Source organism: Phalaenopsis equestris, unplaced genomic scaffold, assembly GCF_001263595.1.
Source record: "Phalaenopsis equestris unplaced genomic scaffold, ASM126359v1 Scaffold000297, whole genome shotgun sequence".
Taxonomy (NCBI): domain Eukaryota; kingdom Viridiplantae; phylum Streptophyta; class Magnoliopsida; order Asparagales; family Orchidaceae; genus Phalaenopsis; species Phalaenopsis equestris.
This window is the reverse complement of record NW_018164739.1, coordinates 2,961,593-2,981,732: the sequence shown is the minus strand read 5'-3', so window position 1 is coordinate 2,981,732 and position 20,140 is coordinate 2,961,593. Positions and strand designations below refer to the sequence as shown.

At 35.7% G+C, this 20,140-nt stretch overlaps 2 protein-coding genes across 3 annotated transcripts in view; both read right to left on the bottom strand.

Annotated features, from left to right (window-relative positions):
• The window catches only part of LOC110025436 (succinate dehydrogenase assembly factor 2, mitochondrial), a 9,546-nt gene extending 5,941 nt beyond the window's left edge, over positions 1-3,605 (bottom strand). The window contains exons 1-3 of the mRNA XM_020725906.1: positions 3,413-3,605; positions 3,234-3,329; positions 2,978-3,104 (exon numbers count right to left, since the gene is read on the bottom strand). Coding sequence (XP_020581565.1) covers positions 2,978-3,104; positions 3,234-3,329; positions 3,413-3,489 — 300 coding nt within the window. The 5' untranslated portion in view covers positions 3,490-3,605. The remainder of the gene's footprint in view (positions 1-2,977; positions 3,105-3,233; positions 3,330-3,412) is intronic.
• A 5,753-nt stretch (positions 3,606-9,358) lies between these two features.
• The window catches only part of LOC110025249 (lysM domain receptor-like kinase 3), a 58,902-nt gene continuing 48,120 nt past the window's right edge, over positions 9,359-20,140 (bottom strand). For both annotated transcript variants that reach the window (XM_020725608.1, XM_020725609.1), the window contains exons 6-12: positions 15,951-16,040; positions 15,346-15,439; positions 15,099-15,250; positions 14,935-15,026; positions 11,428-11,563; positions 11,213-11,311; positions 9,359-9,833 (exon numbers count right to left, since the gene is read on the bottom strand). In XM_020725608.1, the coding sequence (XP_020581267.1) occupies positions 9,669-9,833; positions 11,213-11,311; positions 11,428-11,563; positions 14,935-15,026; positions 15,099-15,250; positions 15,346-15,439; positions 15,951-16,040 (828 nt within the window). In that variant the 3' untranslated portion in view covers positions 9,359-9,668. The remainder of the gene's footprint in view (positions 9,834-11,212; positions 11,312-11,427; positions 11,564-14,934; positions 15,027-15,098; positions 15,251-15,345; positions 15,440-15,950; positions 16,041-20,140) is intronic.

Below are 20,140 nucleotides of genomic sequence, written 5' to 3'. Positions count from 1 at the left end.
CCGGCGCCCGACAACAAGCGCTGGCTGACAGTCAAAGTCTGGCGGCTGGCGGAGGCTGTGACGAAGGCGATCGGTAGCGGGGGGTAATTGCATGCGGCAGTTTGTCGATAACATTTACATTAATGAACGATGTCTCAAATTCGGTCAAATCAGCCGAATTCTAAATTCAACCAAAACGAAGTAAGGTGTAAACTTCAAATTCATTCATACTTTACATTATATTTGTGATTCTTTGTACAAAATACTTAATTTTCTAAAATACTATAAGAGAATTAGAATACATTACAAATTCTCCAAACCAAACAGTCTCTAAGTGGTTATTAAAAAGCTAATGGATGCTTTATTTCAAAATAGAGAGAGGCATCAAATAGCTGTTTTACGATCAGGACATTTGTCTTACTTTTCTTAAGTGATATATTTTTTAGTAGATTCTTTTAGAAAGTAAATTGCTTTGCTGAATTGTTATCCTCTCTCTATGAACTATTGACTACAGAGTAGCTGGTTAGTTTCTAATTACACTCGCCTCAGTATATTGTAAAGCTCCATGAGCAACTTATTTGTCACCAATTTGTGCCTTCTTCGATGTCGCAGCTCACTTGATCAATTTTTTTGTCAAAGGGTGTCTAACTAGAGGAACAAATCACTCTAAACATCGCTTTTGATTAGCTTTAAATCAACAAAACATGATTTGATCCATGGCTTCATGTGGATACTTTTTTTATAAAATTATTCCATAGCAAATTAAGAGAAATCTCCGAGTCTTAAATAATGTACCTTTAAATAATTTTTATTAATGAAAATTAATATCTTGATTACATTTGATTTTCTTTGGAGGTAATTTATTGCTACCACTTTAATGAGAATTGCCGCTAAACACAAATCTTGGTTAGGCCGTCTCTTCCAATTGTAATGTTCCATGACAAAAAAAAAGAAAAAAAAAATGACATTCCATAAATAAAAAACATGGTCGGTATTAGCCTTTAATTAGATTTTCTCAAAAAAAAAAATGGACAAGATTTTTTGGGTTTAGATCAACCTTGCTTAGAGAGATTATTTAATATTCTAATGAAACCACACAGTATCCAAAGCAAAAATAACCAACATATTAGCCAGCTAGCTAAATAATCAATAATTGACGAAGAGAGCTGAATAAAAGAGCAAAGTAATATGCTTTGCAAGAGAATTTACTCACTAATAAAATCACTTCAAAAAAGTTCAAACAAATCTCCTAATCTTAGCATATTTTTTTAATGCCCTATTTTACATTGGACTAAAACATCCGTCAGTTAACTGACAAAGCAGCATAGTCAACTGAAAGATACCTTCCTCTCTAAGTTATATGCATGTGTCTTGTTTATTTATATGTTAAGAGCTGAGTTTGCTCAAGGCAATCGCAAATAAAATCTTCCTCTTGTCTCTGTTCCTCTTCTCATTTTGTGATCACATGTGCTCATGTAAATAATATAAATATTTAATTTAACAGAGTTTTTATTTTCAATTGCACTTCAATCTACAACTTATACATATTTTGCTCCCTCTCTTTCTCTCTATTTCTCACCCCCTTCTCCTAAATTCCCTGATAACCCTTACCACAAACTCCAATCAAAGTATTTAAACTGCATTATAGAAACATGAAATCTAAATCCAGATTAAAGCCAACTGCTTTACTTAGAACTTCTGCATCTTACATTATACTCAATAACACCAATATTAACAAATTTTTCAAAAAAATATCTTGGTAGTAGTTAAAAAAACTAACCTCCATTATAATGGCCAAAAGTGCATCATTACAAAAGCAATGCAACTCTAAAATTTCAAGTCCAATTAAAATAATTATACAGTTTTGGACAAAAGTCTTGTGCATAAATGCCGTTTTGCTTCCTCTTTGAAACTGTCAAGATCATACAGAACTACTCATTGCAAGGCTTCAGGAAGAGAGATTATATATTTCAGTCCATGAAAATTTTGAAAAATAAAATTATGATAATAATCAAAATCACAGGCTTTTCTTTTCTAAAATCATCTAAGAGTGGCCTTATTGTACCCCAAAAAGACTCACCATCACTACTATTTGATATCACAAATCCAACAACACAAATGCAACCAACTTCTTATATATAAAACTCTTATTCCATATACTTGAAGAAATTTGAAAAAAAACAGTCATCTCCTCATCTTTTATAAGGAGTATTATGAAAAAAGGAACGATGGTTTAGAGTAAAAGCTCAATGTAAACATCAAAAAGAACACTATCAACTACGGAAATAAGCAAGCAGATAAGCATAACAAAACATGAAAATAAAAATAAAAAAAAAACAAATCCTGAGAGTCCCAATATGATAATGTATTATTCCCCTGGACTTACTTTGAAAGTTTTAAACCCTGCATAAATATACATGCGTTTAAAACTATAAGATAAGAAAAAAAATCACCTGTTTTACTTATTTTATCTACTCCAAAAACAATACATGATTTGCAGACTATATTGTGTGCTTAAAGGTTAAAAAATTAACTCAAAATTTAACATCATTATCTGTTTTCAAATTTCATATCTTTCCTCACAATATCACATTTTATTCTTCAGTTGACATCATCAATATTTAGAATAAATAACAAAATGATTCAAAATAATGTTTGCTCAGTTATCCTTTGTTCTTGCTTCAAATAGAATTGTAGCATTCTATGCTAATTTTTTTTCATTTTTTACCTACAGTTTAGTAAAAATATATGGATTAATTTGAACTTAGCCTTGCATGTATAATGTCAATATTCCACGTAAGAATTTAAATATAGGGCCTTTTCATGCTTTTTAATAGCTAATGATGATGCTTGTTAGTTACATATAGATCATAACAAGTACAACTATAAGCTTTAAAATGATTTACTAGAATAAATAAAAGCTTCTTTGGTTCAAATAAGAAGTCCAATACTAGACAATTTCTACATGCCATTGTTTAAGCAGCCAAATCACAATTACCAGGTCTAGCACGTCAACAAGAGATCTAATTTTTGCTTCATCCAAAGAACTTAAGTTCTCCTCCACCCATTTCCCCAAAATCAAATCAAGTTCAAGAAAACCTCTCTGTCTGCTCCTGTACAACAATCTGAAATGAAACCGATAAGCAAATTCAGTGCCACAAATAAATAATTAATTTTCAACACAAAAGCAAAGGCCGTGAGCAAAAGAAACTGCATCATTTCACAGAACAAAAAAAAAAAAAAACTATAAATACCTGTTGTATAAACGGCGTCTACTCTCCTCATCTGAGATGTTGAACTCGATTGAACCACTCCCAGTTGAAAAGCAAGAAACTGATCCAAGGTTATGACTGTGATTAAGATAGAGGGATTTGTGAGAAAAGAGCTCTATAAACATCGAATCGTTCCGACATGCAAAATTGAAGAACTCTACCTATTAAGCGAGATCAAAGAGCTGCTGCCAAGGGTTTGCCGGAGGCGGAGAATCAGAGGCAGCCGTAGGAAGGCCATCAACGTCCGAAGAGAGAAGAATCGGGAAGGAATTTGAAGCCCTACACACCTCCACTGCACTTGCCGATTAGCCTACGAAATTTAGCAGAGGTGAGGAGCTTTTATATTGGGAGGAAAAAATGTAGGAACTTATACGTAAGATTTGCAAACAGCAATTATATCCAATGTAATTATTTACATATATCACAACAGACTTTTACATATACGCTTGATACGCCCGGGACAAAATTTCCGCACCGATCTTAATGAGTTGCACAGATCTTGATACATCTTTTTAGCGAAAAATGTTGAAACTTTGATCGAAATTCATTCAGAGCTTTGATTTCAGCAAACTTATAGTCAAACTGATAGACTTGACGAGATGGATCCAACGATACCAAAATTAGTGCAATCTGAGCTAAATCAAGCCATTAAAATGCTTTTAGAAGCTTTTTGAACATTTTTGAAAAGTCAAACGGATGTTGAATCTAGCGAGTTTATAGTTGAATCAAACGTCTCGACAAAGACGAATCCGACGAGCCCAAAATCGCTTGATTTTGACATTATTAAGACACTCAAATGTCCATAGAACGACGTATAATCAAAGGAAACTCTCTGAATCGTCCAATCAAAGTGGTTCATATTTTATCATTAATTGCATCAGGGACTCTATACATAGAAGTCTCGCCCTCTCTTGAGAGGGGAGGAAAGCTTGAGGCTTGATGAAGAGTATGAAGCTTTGAGAAGAAGCTGAAGTCCAGCACCACTACTGTCGTCGTCGACCACTGTCGATCGTCGTCAGCCACTGCCGACCTTGGTCGTCCCCCACTTGCCCCGCCGTCGTTGATCACAATCGATCGTCACCAATTCCTTGCAATAAGTTCAACTGCACGTTGACGTCGTAATTCAGAAGTTTTTGTAACCATTTCCTGCCCGTGGAACAAAGAGTCTCTGTAATCATCAACTTATAGTATATTTTTACAGTTGGTTCAGACCCCGTAGCTTTTTTCCTTTATGTGTTTTCTTTTATCTAAGTGTGTGTTGAATTCTCCTGCAACGCTAAGACGATAATCCATTATTCTACAACTGCGAATTTTCTAGCACGCATCAATTTGGCACCGTCTATGGAAGAGAGCACTCTCACCACAAAAATACTTGCAAGAACTATTGCATGGCCACCAGGCGCAACACTCGCAACAATGAAGCATCCCGCTCCAACACCCATCATTCCAAAAGACAGTCATAGAGCCAAGGGCATCGAACCTCTGCATCCTCCTACTCCGGAAGGCATTACCCCTATGACGAAAGTGACTTGGGTCATTCTGTGGAAGATCGATATGTAGGATGGAGGAGTCTCAACACGAGATCCTCCATCTCCTACGCGGGGAGCGAAAAAACACAGCCTAATGGAGTTTACTTATCACTAGTTTAACATTCAACAGGAAGGGTTCTCTTCTAATGTTGAAACCATTCCTCTACCAAAACAGGACACTAATCTTCTTAACATTACAAGTTCCACTCATCAGTCTCATGCAGCTAACCTGACACTGCCCGCCTTAATGTCACTTCTGCTGATATCTTTTGTGATAAGTTACGACGCCTGGTTCAAGAAGAGTTCCCTCTGGATAAAAGGGAATGTTTTTCTGCTCGTCACAACTTCCAAGAATCTTCTCCTTCGACTGATGTTGTTTTCCAACACCTTATCCTAGCAAGCTTCAAACTCCCAAATATCAATTCCTACGAAGGGGTAACTGACTCATAAGAGCATGTCGATCATTATTGAGTCGTCATGCCCATTCATCGTGCCTCTGTTGTGCTTCTCTGTCAAGCATTCCCCACGACTCTTAAGAGGCAAGCTCGTGCATGGTTCTACTCCCTTCAGAGGGGCACCATCAACACCTTCAATGAGCTTGTCAGACTATTTGTAGAGCAATTTATAGCAAATAGAAGGATTATTAAAGATTCATCCCACTTATCAAAAGTTTTTCAGAATGAGGGGGAATTCCTCAAGGAATGCTTCCGCAGGTTCTCCACTGAAGCCCATCAAATTCTAGAAGTAGATCTAGAGTTACTAAAAGGAGCTTTTCTTGGAGGGCTCCACTCAAGACTTTTCTACTCATCACTGATGTGGGAGAAAGTTTACTCTTAAGCCGATCTTGTCCATCGTGTCGAAGCTCAAATCTCTACAGATGAGGTCATCGATGCACACAAGGAACCATTGGGGGCAAGCACAAGAATAACGCCGAAGATAGCGATTAAATCCCACAAAGAAAAATTTCAAACTGCAACTGAGTCATGAGTTTTGATAAGAAAAAAAATACACGCCACTCAACATATCATATATCAACATCCTAATGACCATCAAGGATAAAAAGGTCGTCAAGTCACCAAGATCGTTAAAAAACCAAAATGGTAGGGACGGATCTCAATATTATCATTTCCACCAAGTGAAAAAACATTCAACAGAAAGATGCTTTCAACTGAAGAAAGAAATTGAAAGTTTGATACGTCAATGTCACTTGGGTCGCTACATACAAAAACGAGGTGAGGGGAACCAGAAGAAAATCATCGGGGTTATCAAACGAGAAGTACAATTCCAAATTATCTTATTTTAGTAAAAGATTGGCTTATAAACTCTAAATTTTATTCTAGCAAAATTTTTTTATTACTTTAAACCGTCATTTCAATGAAAATTTATTATTTTCTCACGAAATATTTTTGTGTCAAAAGTCCCATTGAGAGCAAGCGACAGATAAAATCTCTACCATGCCCCTGAAAGTCGAGCCTAAGAGGCATCACTCGATAGAATGATATAGTACCCCTGGAAGTCGAGTTCATATGACAAAATCAATGGGAAGCTACCATGCCCCTGGTAGTCGAGCTTAAGAGGCAAGACTTGATGGAATGATATGTTACCACTGGAAGTTGAGCCCAAGAGGCAAAACTGGATTGGAAGCTGTCATGCCCCTGAAAGTTGAGCCCAAGAGGCATGACTCGATGGGATGATATGATACTCTTGGAAGACGAGCCCAAGTGGCAAAAGTTGATGGAATGATATGGTATCGTAGAAGTCGAACTCAAGAGGCAAAACTTGATGGGAAGCTATCACGTCCCAAGAAGTCTAGCCAAAGCGGCAAACCTCGATGAGATGATACGATACCTCGTGTGTCGAGCCTAAGAGGCAAAAACTCTTTAGGAAGCTACCATGCCCCTAGAAGATGACCCTAAGAGACAAGTCTCAATGGGAAGCTAGTAGTAGATAAGGTCAATACTAGAAAGACTCCAAGAGACAAGTGGTTGTCAAGGTCTCCACTCAAAAATCTCAGCAGGCTACAAGCCTTAGAAGACACATGCACATTAAAGACCTCAAAAGGCTACAAGCCTCAGAAGACACAAGTACATGAAAGACCACATAAGGCTACAAACCTCAAGAGGCACAGGTAAATCAAATACCTCAAAAGGCTATATGCTTCAGGAGGCACGTGTACATCAAATACCTCGGAATGCAATGAGCCTCAGATGACACCGATGTATTTCAAGCTCGTAGAAGGCATAAGCATAAGAAGGCGCAAGCCTCAAAAGATACACGCCTAAGAGGATACAAATCTCAGAAAGCACGAGTCTGAAAATGTATATAATTATTTTTTATAAAGTGCATGTGTTAACTTTAATTACAGAATTTCACTCGATTGAGAAGCCACAACAACCTGAGAAGTAACGTCAAAGACGTACAAACAAACGCATCATCATAATGTATAAAAGTCACATCAGACAATTGAAATGCTACAAGGACCAACATATATTTGTACAAGGGCTACTACAAATCAGCTCATCTTCCAGCAGAGTTAGCATCACATTCCCAAAAATTTCAATACTTCTGCTGATCCTCAAGGCCTCTCCATATATCGCCGTCACAGCAACATGAAATTCGTCCCCTTGAAGTACGGCGGGAAAACTACAACATTTCTTTATCTCTATCGGAGTGCGCAACAACAATAAACAAGATCTCATTACTAGCCTGTTACACAGGATAGAGACGAATTTCTTGTGCATCGCAATGCGAAAGAGGATCCCATTGGTCACTTGCTACGCAGGTTGAGTAAAACTTCATTCTCACCACAACACGAAATAAGATATCGTTGCTTGCCCGCTACATAAAACGGCGATGACTTTCTTCTGCAACACAACTTGAAGATGATCTTTTCGGTCACCTGCTGTGCGGCCGAGGATGATTTTCTTCTTCTGAGAAATCTCATATCACCTGCTAAGTAGGGATGGGGACTCCACCTCCATAGTCATATCCTTTGTCTATTTATAGGCTAAAAAATTACTAATATTTATGGCTAAAAATTAACGCAATCATTAAAATGATAATTAAAAAAAACCCAAATTTGCTTAAATTCTCTCGTCGTTTGGTCTTCCGCCTTCCGGCCTTTGACCTTCCACCTTCCAAAAATTAAAGGGGGAGGAGATTTGTTTCTAATTCTCAAAATTGAGCTGCCCCATCCATTCAAATTCCCGATTTCCAAACTTTTGGCTAACCTATTAAATATCCTTCGGTCGTCGTCCTCATCACAACATAAGAAATAACTTGTATAAATGTTCAATTGCTATTTCTATTAGGCTGCCCATCTTCCTACAGTGATTCCTGCCATTAAAGCCACACCCACTCCCTTACGTATAAGAAGCAAATCACTCAAACCAACTGAGCTATGTTATTCATTATAGCTTTTGGTTATTTTCCTTTTCTTATAATGATCCATAATTGTAATATAAATTATTAGAGTCAATTTAGAATAGTTTGGCACCGTCCGTGAACGCTTGGTTAGAATTGGCGACTCATGTTTGGTTCAGACAAATCAATTTCGAATCGAACATGAACAAAGATATATAAACTTAGTCGAGCACACTCATATTCTTCACGAGCAATTTCAAATACTAATCAATTTTGAACGAGCGGAACATGAGCCAAAACTGAACTCGCTCAATTTGACAGTAACTTCACCGCCCTTCAAATTAAACAAAAAAAGTAATCTCCTACAATAATAATGCACAAAACCAATTAATTCAAAAGTTAATAACAGTTGTTGCCAAAAAAATCTTCTTAAGAAATTTGACTAATCAAATTTATAAAAGTAATAATAAATCAAATTGACTTTTAAGTTCGATGCTCTTAATGAAATTCTACTTCAAATTAATTTCCATTCAACTAACAATAATTGGATTTTACATTGATTTTTAATGAAAAGTCGCATCATATTTTAAATTAAATGAGCTTTAAGGAGCAGCCTAATAACTCAAGCCATAAATCGAAGTTGATTTCTTAATAAGATACAGTTGATGAAAATTTAGCTCAACTAAGTACAGGTTAATTTTACATTAATTTTCATTGAAAAATTAAACAGGCCTTAACTGGTAGCTTAGTAAAACCATCATAAATCTAAGCTACTCAGGTCTATGATAAACTGCACATTTAGTAATTAAAATTAAAAAAAAATTACAAGCATACCACTCAATTCTTGTGTAATTACATACCGAACATTTAAGCTTCAATGTTTTAATATATGACCCATTGCCTACACATGAAAAAGGTATATTTTAGTTTTTCAAAGTGAAAACAGTAACACTCTTTATCTGATATGAAAGATTTGGATGGTATAAATGTAAAAAAGAAAATTTTGCGACAAATTTGTACAATCCATTTGATATATCCCAAATCATAACAAGCTACGCCAAACTGGCAGTTTCAGGTGCAATCAAATTAGGCACAGAAAAGTAGCAGCTGGAACCAAAACCTGTAGGTTTCAACACAATCAACACAATTTCTAACTAATTGCAAAATCAGTAACAAACAGTTACAGATTCCAATTTACATTTTTTTTTTTGGTTATATAATATATGACGGTATCATTATGGCAGAAATTCTTTTTACAGCCAAAAGAAACTTTTAACTGATTAATTAACATAAATCAGCACAAATGGTTACAGATTCCAAGCTAACAAGGATCTTTCTACAAATATACAAACTATTTGCCCTTTCTGGGCGCCGAAGCACAAATTGTACATATAAATACTTGTAAAAATGCACAGAATGGGATGCTATTCTCCCTTTTCACTCTTAAGACATAATACAACTATGAAAAAAAATGATTGCAAATATTTTCTGAGCAATGCAAAAGAGCTTAAATTTTGTGGTTCTGCTACCTTCCAGACATGAGATTAAGCATGGATTGGTTGGCATATAAGGCGCCGAGATCCCATTCATCAGTAGAAGAAGATAAGGTCATCAGGGCAACAACAATGGACCGCATGCTGGGTCTCAGATGGGGATTCTCTTGAGTACAGGCCATTGCTAGTTGAGACAGCTGGTGAAAAATAGAAATTATATATGTGTAAATGCTATTACATTAAAGGGCTTTTGAACACCATAAATAGGTGTAAAAGTTAAAAGATGATTTAAAAAAAAATGTTCTTAATGTTTTTTATATCCTTTTACAGCATTCCATTACAGAATGCCATAGATTTTGGGATTATATGGTAACAGATTTAAGTCAGACTTGGATTAAGGGCCGTTTGGCGCAGCTTATATGCTGCTCCGACAATTTCGTAACGCCGTGATCCCGTTTGTTTTATGCGTTCGCTCGAGCGGCCGGCTACTGCACATAAGGTATTTCATTATTCCTCCCTGGATCTTTCGTCGCTCCGAGAGACCTGCCTTCCGCGCTTAGGGTGAGCTTATTACCCCTCAGTCATTCGATCCCGTCTCCTCTGTCCCTTGATTCCGCTCCTCTGTCGTTGCTTGCCCTAACTGTGCGATCAAGTTTTCCCATCTCCTCTGTTCCTCGATCCCGCTCCTCTGTAGTTCGTGGATCGTGAGGTATACTCATCCGAGTTCTATGATTCGCAATTTTAGGGTTCCTGTCTCAAGTAAAGAAATGATTCGAATTTTTTTCCGAGTTCTATGATTCAAAATTTTTTTTCCTTTCATGTGATCAAGCTTCACAGAGAAAATGTTTTTTCATGTTTTTTATGGAGGAAACCTAAAAAAATTATTCAAGGGGGAGCTTGATTACATAGCAGATATTTCATGGAGAAATTGATTTTCTATGTTTTTTATGGAGGATTTTCATGCATATATACAAAGAAATTGCTTTTACAAAGCAGATTTTTTTCAAGTGGTGAGCAATGTATTTTAATTTTTGTAACTAAATTGTAATATTTTGAGACATCTGTTTTATCTATTATTTTTCATAAACAGTTATGTTGCAAACTGCTTAACCAAACAGAGGCAGAATTGTCATTTATTCAACAACAGCTCCCAGTAAGCTGTTATGAATAAACTGTCTCAAACAGCAAGCCAGCTTATTTTGATAATCTGCAGATTATCAAATTATCAGAATAATCTGTCAGAAGATTATAAAATTAACAGCTGTCCCAAATAGACCCTAAATCTTTCTGGACAGAAAAAAAAGGCAATATTAAATCCAGGACTTGGAAAGTTCCAGTTCATTCTCATTTTTATCTTAAATCTCGGCCTGTTGCCGGCAGGATAATTCGGATTTATAGGATTTACTAAAGTCGATAGATTCGTTACCATATAACCCCTTTTAAACAGTTTTATTTATGTTGCAAAATTGTTAACAAAAAAAACATTTTAAGTATGATGCGGTATTTTTTATTATTTTGTTTTATTTTTATTTTATTTTATTTTTTTTTTTTGTTTCAAGTAGGATGCAGCATTTACCTTGAGTACGGAGTCAATAGGGTAATCAACTCCAAGCCTAGGATCAACTAGTTTCCTCAGTTGTTCTCTTGCATCAGGTTGGCTAAGGGCTTCCTCAAACTGCGAGAAACTGGAGATTAATAAGAGTCCAGAGAGATTTTTTTCCTTTTTTATTTTTTTTAAATAATAGGAAAAATTACAATTATCAGTGGAAATTATTGAAATTTATAAATTACCAAAGAAACCAATCCAGTTGATTCCGACGCAGATCCTGACTTCACAATAGCTTCTTTCGCAGAAATAAGTTCAAGCAAAACAACGCCAAAGGCATACACATCAACTTTAGGAGAAACCTCACCCAGCTGAGCATATCTGCATGTGTTGCAAAATAAATTTACTGGATAAATAAAGGGAACGAATTTGAAAATAGAAAATTACCCCAAAAAACTAGAAAAAATCAAGTTATTTTGTAGCTTGACATAATTTATTTTTTAATGTAAAAGCTTGGGATTATAATACCGCTCTCATTAACAAAAACACAAGTTTTCAACTGAGTAAATGAGGTTGATGGGATAATTCTATGCCAACGAACAGCCTGAGATTTCAAAGAATAGTGACCATAAAACATTTTTCAACTGAGTAAATGAGGTTGATGGGATAATTCTATGCCAATGAACAGCCTGAGATTTCAGAGAATAGTGACCATAGAACATATATCCATCCAAATATCAGGCGAACATAAAGGAAAGATCATCAAATGAGAAGTATGAAAAAGATTTTTCAAAAAAAGAAAAAAATAGCGCTTCTCTCAATCCCTTTGATAAATGAGAACTACCGTTCCAGAATTCTCAGTCATTCCTCAGCCAAAACTATTTCTCCTGAATAATCGAAATGTTGAGAGAATGACAGTTTTCCAAAATCTTCCAGATCCATCTCCCCAAAAGAGAGATTGTTAAGTTCTAGGATTAGTCCAAAACTGTCAAAATGTCTTAGCCTGCAACATTCCTTCAAGATATTGCTGTAAAAAAACTCATTGTTCTCGAACAATTCGTGTTCGGTTCCTCAATGAGCTCATATTTGATTCGTTCGATAAGTAAATATGAAGAACTTGAACATTTTTTTTTTGTTCGGTTAGTTAAACGAACCAAACATGAACAGCGATGCGTTCGTTCGTGTTCAAATCGTTATTGTTCGAAATATAAAATAATTTAAAATAGTTATATATAAAAATTTATGATATTTTAAAATAATAAATTTTATAAATTATAATTTATAATAAAATAATAATAATAATATATTAATATACTATATTAGTAATATACAAATATGTATATTATATATTTATATAATATAAGTTATATAATTACTATAATATATTATTTATATAAATTAATATTAAGGATGTCAAACAGGCTCGTCGTTTGCGAACAGCTCGTGTTCGGCTCGTTCGTTAAGAAACAAACACGAACAGTGACTTCACGAATAATTTCAAACACGAACTTATTTCAAACAAACTAACTTTCAAACGAACCGAACAAGAACACAAGCTCTGTTCGTTCGTGTTTGGTTCGTTTACACACCTACTTCCAGATGACAAGAAAAAGGACTTCTTCCTTCCAAACATTATTCTCGAAAGAAATTACACCCAATACTATTAATTTTCTTAATGATCCCTTGACGAAGACATAAAAAAGAAATACAATAGAGGAGGATAACACTTGATCATAAGAATCATTCTACCCATTGGGACTGGAATTTGCTCCAAAAGGCCAAGCTCCATTGTAATTTATCAATGATTGGAAGCACCGGTTGGTTTTGAAGTTCGAAAGAGTTAAGGGGATTTCCCAAATTTCAAAAGGAAAGTTTTCAAGTTTGCAATTAAAAATTGAAACTCAAACCAAAACCCATTTAAACGTGGAGAAATAGCTTCAAAGGGCTTGCTTGGAGTTAGCACCAAAGGAGAAGAGTGCATCGTTAACAAATTGGATACTAAAATAAGAACTAATTTCACAAGCATTGTAACCTCATCAGAGGAACACTATAAAGCATTTTGTTAAGAACGTCTCCAACCGTCATTTAGAGTAGAGATGAAAGATCAAATTGTCTAAATCCTCTAAAGCATTTAAATTGCTTACCAATTAAGCCACTAACAAGAAAAGAAGAATGATCGTTAACAAGAATCTCTATGATCCAAGACATTAACTTGAAGAGGACAAAGTCTATGAAATAGAACTGAAGTGTGAAATCCAAATCAATCAAAAGCATTTTTTTAAGTCCGTCTTGAAATAATTTCTTTTTTAATCATAGCAAACCATGAATAGTTCATAAGCTATTAGGATGCAATCAATAATCCATCCCCTAACTAAAAGCACACTGAGATTCATCAAACATTAAGAAAAAAAAGACAAGCATAATAGCCAATATTTATAGAAGGTTGGAGGGAATCTTTCAAAAAGCTGCCAATTTAAAATCACTGGCTAAAAAAGGAATCTCCTTTTCCAATAAAAAACCGATCAAAGCTAAAGATATTCTATCTAGACAATCAAGCCCAAAACAAAGATCTAACAATAGTTTAACAACGTCATCACAAATTAAAGCCCACACTTGTTAATAAAATTTCATGGAGACTCTATTGAAACCAAAGAATTTTTTACTTCGAAGGCTAAAAATACGTTGTCTTAGTTCCACAAATGTGAAGGGATCATTCATAGAAGATAAGTTAAAAAAGGATCATCAAATAGCAAAATGATACTATCTGGTAAGAAAAAAAAAAGTGAGAGATTGTCATCCTATATATAACAAAAGGACCACAAGTAACAAGCAAATAAGGATATATAAAAATAAGAAAAGAAATAAATCCTGAAAAAATAAAAGTAAGAAGGCGAGAAATAAACCCTACCAAAATAAATCAAAATATTCCTTAATAAATAAAGCAGAAAAAAATTTAACTGATTACATTGTCAACATAGAGCTTAATTTGGGCTTAATGCACTAATAGATGTACATCTAACAAACCGTAAGCTTATGCCAAAATATATGGGTCAACGTGGTTAAAATGAACCCAATTTTTTTTAAAATTCTATGTTGAACTATTCTCCATTCATCCACATCCCAATACCAATATTAACATGATCTAAATGATACTAAGATATTTTACAAGTGCCTCTGATACTTGAAAAAAGTAGAGAACACAGAAAATCATGTGGTGTGTTACATATATTTTAAGGCATTCCATATGAAAGAGTATATTAACAAAGTACATTGTTATAATGCGCTATTAGATCACTACTACTTTTAAATTATCCAATAACCCATTCATATGTACAATAATTAGCAATTGAGTCCATTAGTAATTCTTTCTTTACCAAGTAGTTGCAATTTTTTTTTAATGAAATTTAACTTCAGTCCAGATCATACATTTCATAGAGACAATGAGAAAGAGAGAGAGAAGGAGAGGGAGAGAGCGAGGTAGCGGCTAACATCTCTCTTCATCCTGAACCATGAGAAATTAGGAGCTTAGAGAGGGAAATAACGTGAGTGAATGGTTAGCTACACCTTCCAAATTCAATGCATTGGTGGTTGAAATGAGAGTAGGGGATTATAAGAAAAATAGCAGTTAGTTGCAAGGTACCGCAGATGCAAATAAAAATAGAAGGATCAAGAAAAAAGGAATCAGAATTTAGTAATTTAGAGCAGAGCCGACGAAATAAAGGATGCTTAACAAAGAAATAAAAGATTCTTACTCAGGAGGCATGTAACCAAATGTTCCAACAAGACGGGTCTGTAAGGTTGCACCACCAACTTCAGCAAGTTTGGTCAACCCAAAATCCGCAACCTGTGAGAAGAAAGTTCTTTAAATATCGAAGTATGATAAATTTGTAGCACACTGAAACAAAGATAGAAAAACCTTTGCACGAAGATTATTGTCAATCAAAATATTTGCCGATTTGATATCACGATGAATATAAACTGGCACTGTATGCTCATGGATATACTCTAGACCCCTTGCGGAATCAAGTGCAATCTGCACTCTACTCAACCACGGAAGAGGATCCCTACCTAAGAAAATGTATGAGTGAGATTTTGCATCTTGGCCTCAAGTACTATAACTTGAATTGGTTTGCAAAACACTAGAACTTGAACTTATTCTTTACCTGATCCGCGCAAATGCTGGCTTAAGTTACCATTTTCAATAAATTCGTACACAACAAATAAGGAGCCTTCAACGCAATAACCTATTAGTCGAACCTGCATTTGAATTATGTATAAAAATCCCCCTTGAGGTATAAAATTGAAAATGTCTTCCAACTACTGAATTTAACAACTTAAGAGAAACAAATAAATGTGTATACCATCTAACAACATCAAGCCTTTATCCCAATAAGTGGAGTAGGCTACATGAATCCTTTTCTCCTTGTGTCCTATTGAGTGTCATATTTTGTTTTAATTCTAATAAATTAAGATCATTTTTTATATAATATGCCCAAGTTTTTCTACGTCTACCTCTGCCTTTCTTAAAATAAATCGAATGAGAATACCATCCAAAGAAACATATTGCAACAAAAGGGGAAAAGCGAGGAACAAAAAAAAATAAAGTAACATAAGGTAAAAATAATTAAAAAAAAATGTCACTGAGGAAGATCAAGATGTGCAAAAGGGTTTGCCCTGCCACACATAAACAGAAACAAGAAGGTTCATATTGCATTTAAAGAATAATAGAAAACGCTTCAGAACAAGGAAATTTTGAATAAAACCTTACCAAGTTTAGGTGATGAACATGTGTTAGAACTTTAAGTTCAGCAAGAAATTCTCTAGATGCTTCCATTTCCATCTTCTTAATAGCAGCTTTCTACAAGCACAACAGCATTAGTTAAGTAGACCACTTCACTGAAAAATCAAGGTCATTCAAAATGGAAAAAGTTACTTTTCAATCGACTTCATTAACAGTAAGGTATTAAAATATACCAGATAGTGTTAGTTGTTAGGTCTATTGTAGCACCCATAAGCAGCAAGCTGGCTGGCTTCCACGCAGTCAGTGCACCCAGCGCCAAGGTGTCGGGCTATGGGCGCTTAAACGCCCATTGAGTGTTCTCAGACTGAGAGGGTAGAAGTCATGCGCCCAAACTGGGCACTTAGGTGCCCACTTCTGGCTCTGGGGCACTTGTTTCCAGAGAAGTAGGCGCCCAAGTGCCCAAATCCGAACGCTACAAGCACTATTATTTATGTCACGATTTCGGGGGGCATATGTGCGGGCTTGGAGCATAACTCTTACTGTTTGTTCATCAACAAAATCCTGGTGAAAGTAAGAAGTGTTGGTGAGAAAGATTCTTGTGTTATTCAACATGTGTTTCTGCATCAGATCAGTACGAAGAGTGTGGAGTGGTGCATTGTAAATTTTTTCGTGTGTGGAGGAGAAATTTATGTGATTCCTCTGTAAAATTCTCTGAAATTTATAATGAGATCTATGATGGCATGGCTTTGTGGTTTTTTCCTGTTCTCGAATTTTTTCACAAAAAATTCACGTGTTCTCTTCTGGTTGTTTCTTATTGTGCTTCTAGTTTAAATTTAATGTTCCAGTTTTCTTAAATCATGTGATCCTATTCCGCTGTAACATTGAAAATTATTTAGTGAATTCTCAACAAAACTGGTATCAGAGCGCGGTTCGATTCGAGTAAGAGCTATGACTGAAAAAAGCAAGGTTTAAGGTGAAGAAGTTCGTTTTTTGGAAAACGCAGATGGAGGATTTGTTGTATTAAAAAAAAATTTACTTGCCATTCCAATGAGTCATAAAGAAGCCTGAGTCTGTGTCTATGAAGGAATGGAAAGTGTTGTATCGAACCGCACTAGGTTTGATCAGGTTGTCACTTTTATCATCTGTTGTGTTCAACATTATTAATGAGAAAATTATGGTGGATTTAATTGTGACATTGACCAAGATGTACGAAAAGTCTTCTGCTTTTAGTAAGATTTTTTTGATCACGAAATTATTCAATATGAAGATGATGGAAAACAGTTCAGTAGCAGAACATCTCAATAACTTCAACACTATTATGAGTCAGTTGTGTTCTATGAGGAACAAGTTTGATGATGAGATCACAGCACTGCTGTTACCATCTTCTTTGTCGAAAAGCTGGGTTGGTTTTATGACGGCGATGAGTAATTCTTCAGGGACTTAGAAGTTGAACTTCAATGACATCGTGGGACAGATGTTGAATGAAGAAGTTTGCAGAAAAACAATGATGATGAATTTTTAGGTTCTAAGTTGAATGCTGATAACAGAAAAAGGAATCTGGGCAGTAATACAGGCAGAGGCAGATCCAAGTCCAAGAAAGGAAAGCCCAAGAAAAGCAGAGAAGAATGCTAGAGCTGTAGTAAGAAGAAGCATTTCAAGAAAAAATGCAAAGCTTAAGGAAAGCTAGTGTTAGATGACAGGATAGTAGTTTCTCTACTAATGTCTCCAAAGTTGAAATCTAAAATGACTCTCTGATGTTATCCCTAGTCAGTATTGAATCTTAGATAATGAATTCAGGTGTCTCTTTTCATACTTGGCCCAAATAAGAGGTATTCAAAAACTACACACAAAGTGATTTAAATAAGGTTTATTTGGGAAATAACAAGACCTGCGGTAATAGAAAAATGTGATGTTGATATCAAGTTGACGAATGAAACACTCTAGAAGCTTACTGAAGTCAGACATGTTTTTAGTTTAGAAAGAAATCTTATCTCTGTGAGCCAACTGATAAAGTCAGGACTCGTGACAACTTTCATAGGTGATTAGTGGAAGGCAACCAGGAGGCATTAGTAATAGCTCGAGGCAACACTGTAGGCACCATTTATCTGATCAATGTAATGACTGATTTCATTGATGTGGTTGGAACCAAAGTGGATGCAGGTCTGTGGCACAGTAGGTTTTGTCATATGAGCGAAAAAGGTGTGAAGACCCTTCTTTCAAAGAATAAGCTTCAGGTTCTGAAATCAGTTGATCTGGATTTTTGTGAATAATGTATTTATAGCAAGCATGAGAGTTTCTTTCTCCAAGAGCGGGCCAATGATGAAATCAAAGAAACTGAAGTTAGAACATACTGATATATCGGGTCCTACTCCGGTCCAGTCTATTGAAGTTCTCGCTATTTTGTCACATTCATTGATGATCACACGAAAAATATGAGTTTATTTCTTAAAGCAAAAATTTGATGTATTTGAACTCTTTAAGAAATAGAAGGCTATAGTAGAAAATGAATCAGGCTTGAAGCTGGAGTGTCTCAGATCAGATAATGAGGGTGAGTATTGTGATCAGAAATTCTGCTACAGAGAGAGTCAAACATGAGTTCACTTCCCCAAGGACACCACCGTAGAATGGTGTGGCTGAGCACATGAACAGAACAATCACGGAGCGTGCTAGGAGCATGAGGTTGCATGTGGGCTTGCCGAAACAGTTTTGGGCTGAAGCTATTAACACTACAGTTTATCTGATTAATCGTTTAACAGTACCTTTGAAGAAAGACTTACCTGAAGAGACTTGGAGCGACAAAAAATATGTCTATCACATTTAAGAGTATTTGGGTATTCTGCACATGTACATGTTGATGCATGTTTTAGAAACAAGCTTGACTCAAAATCTATCAAGTGTATCTTAATTGGATATGACTCAGATGGGATTATCAGAACAAAAAATTCATCAGGAGCAGGGACATCACTTTCAACAAGATGGAGGTGTACAAGAATAAGGTTAGAACTCAATACAATCCATCAGCTACTTTTGAATCCAGATATTTGGAGATTGATGATACAGATGATTAGGAGGATAAAAAAAAAGAAGTGCTCAACCAAGAGCGCTGGAAGTTCTTCAGACACCAGCTACAGAAGTCAGAAGATTCAGCAGAATGAAACAACCCATACAAAGGCATTCTCCTTCTTTACGCAATTTATTACTAACTGATAGTGATGAACCAGAGTGCTCTGAGGAGGTCACTCAAGTTGAAAATTCAAGTGAGTGGGAGCTCGCCATGGATGAAGAAATACAATCATTCGAGTCAAATCAGACTTGGGATTTGACGGTACTACCAAATGGCAAAGGAGCACTGCACAACAAGTTGGTCTACAGACTGAAAGAGGAGTCAGATGGTAGCACGTGCTACAAGGCAACGCTTGTTGTGAAGGATTTCGAACAGAAGGAAGGAGTGGATTATACAGAGATCTTCTCCCCAAGGGTGAAGATGCTGACTGTCAGAGTTGTGTTTAGTCTGGTAGCAGTGAAAGATCTACAACTAGAGCAGATGGATGTAAAGACAACTTTCTTACATAGAGATTTGGAGGAGCTATACATGGTGCAGTCACAAGGTTACAAGGTTCCATACAAATACGGTTTGGTCTGCAAATTCAAGAAAAGTTTATATGGCTTGCAGCAAGACCAGAGACAGGCAGAAAATGGGTACTGAAGTGCCAAACAAACCACAGTTGTTTCATCAAAAACTTCGGTAACTATTATACTCTGCTTCTCCTCTATCTAGATGAGATATTGATTGCATTGAGGGTTTAAACATGTGTTGGGGCAAGTACATTGATTTAACCCCCTTATTATCTCTTTAAATCCTTTTTTTCAAAAATTCACCCATGGGATAAATATCAAGCCTAACCATGGGTTGATGGCTGGCGTGGAACTCAACCCTAGGGTCTAAGGATAGTCATGGTAGAGCTCATTTGACCATACCAAGCTCAATTGGGTTAGATTTGATCTTAAGTCCAAAAAGGTGCATGTGACCAAATCTTGTGTTTGGGCTAGGTTAGGCATGCCAATTGGCCCAATTAAATATAGAATTTGGTGTAGTAGATCATGAGGAACAACTTTCATGAAGGGTGAAAGTCATTTTGAGGCCAATTGGTTAATCAATTTGGTGGATTTTTGATTTTTGACCCATTTTAAGCATATTGGGCTAAGTTTGGGTCAAA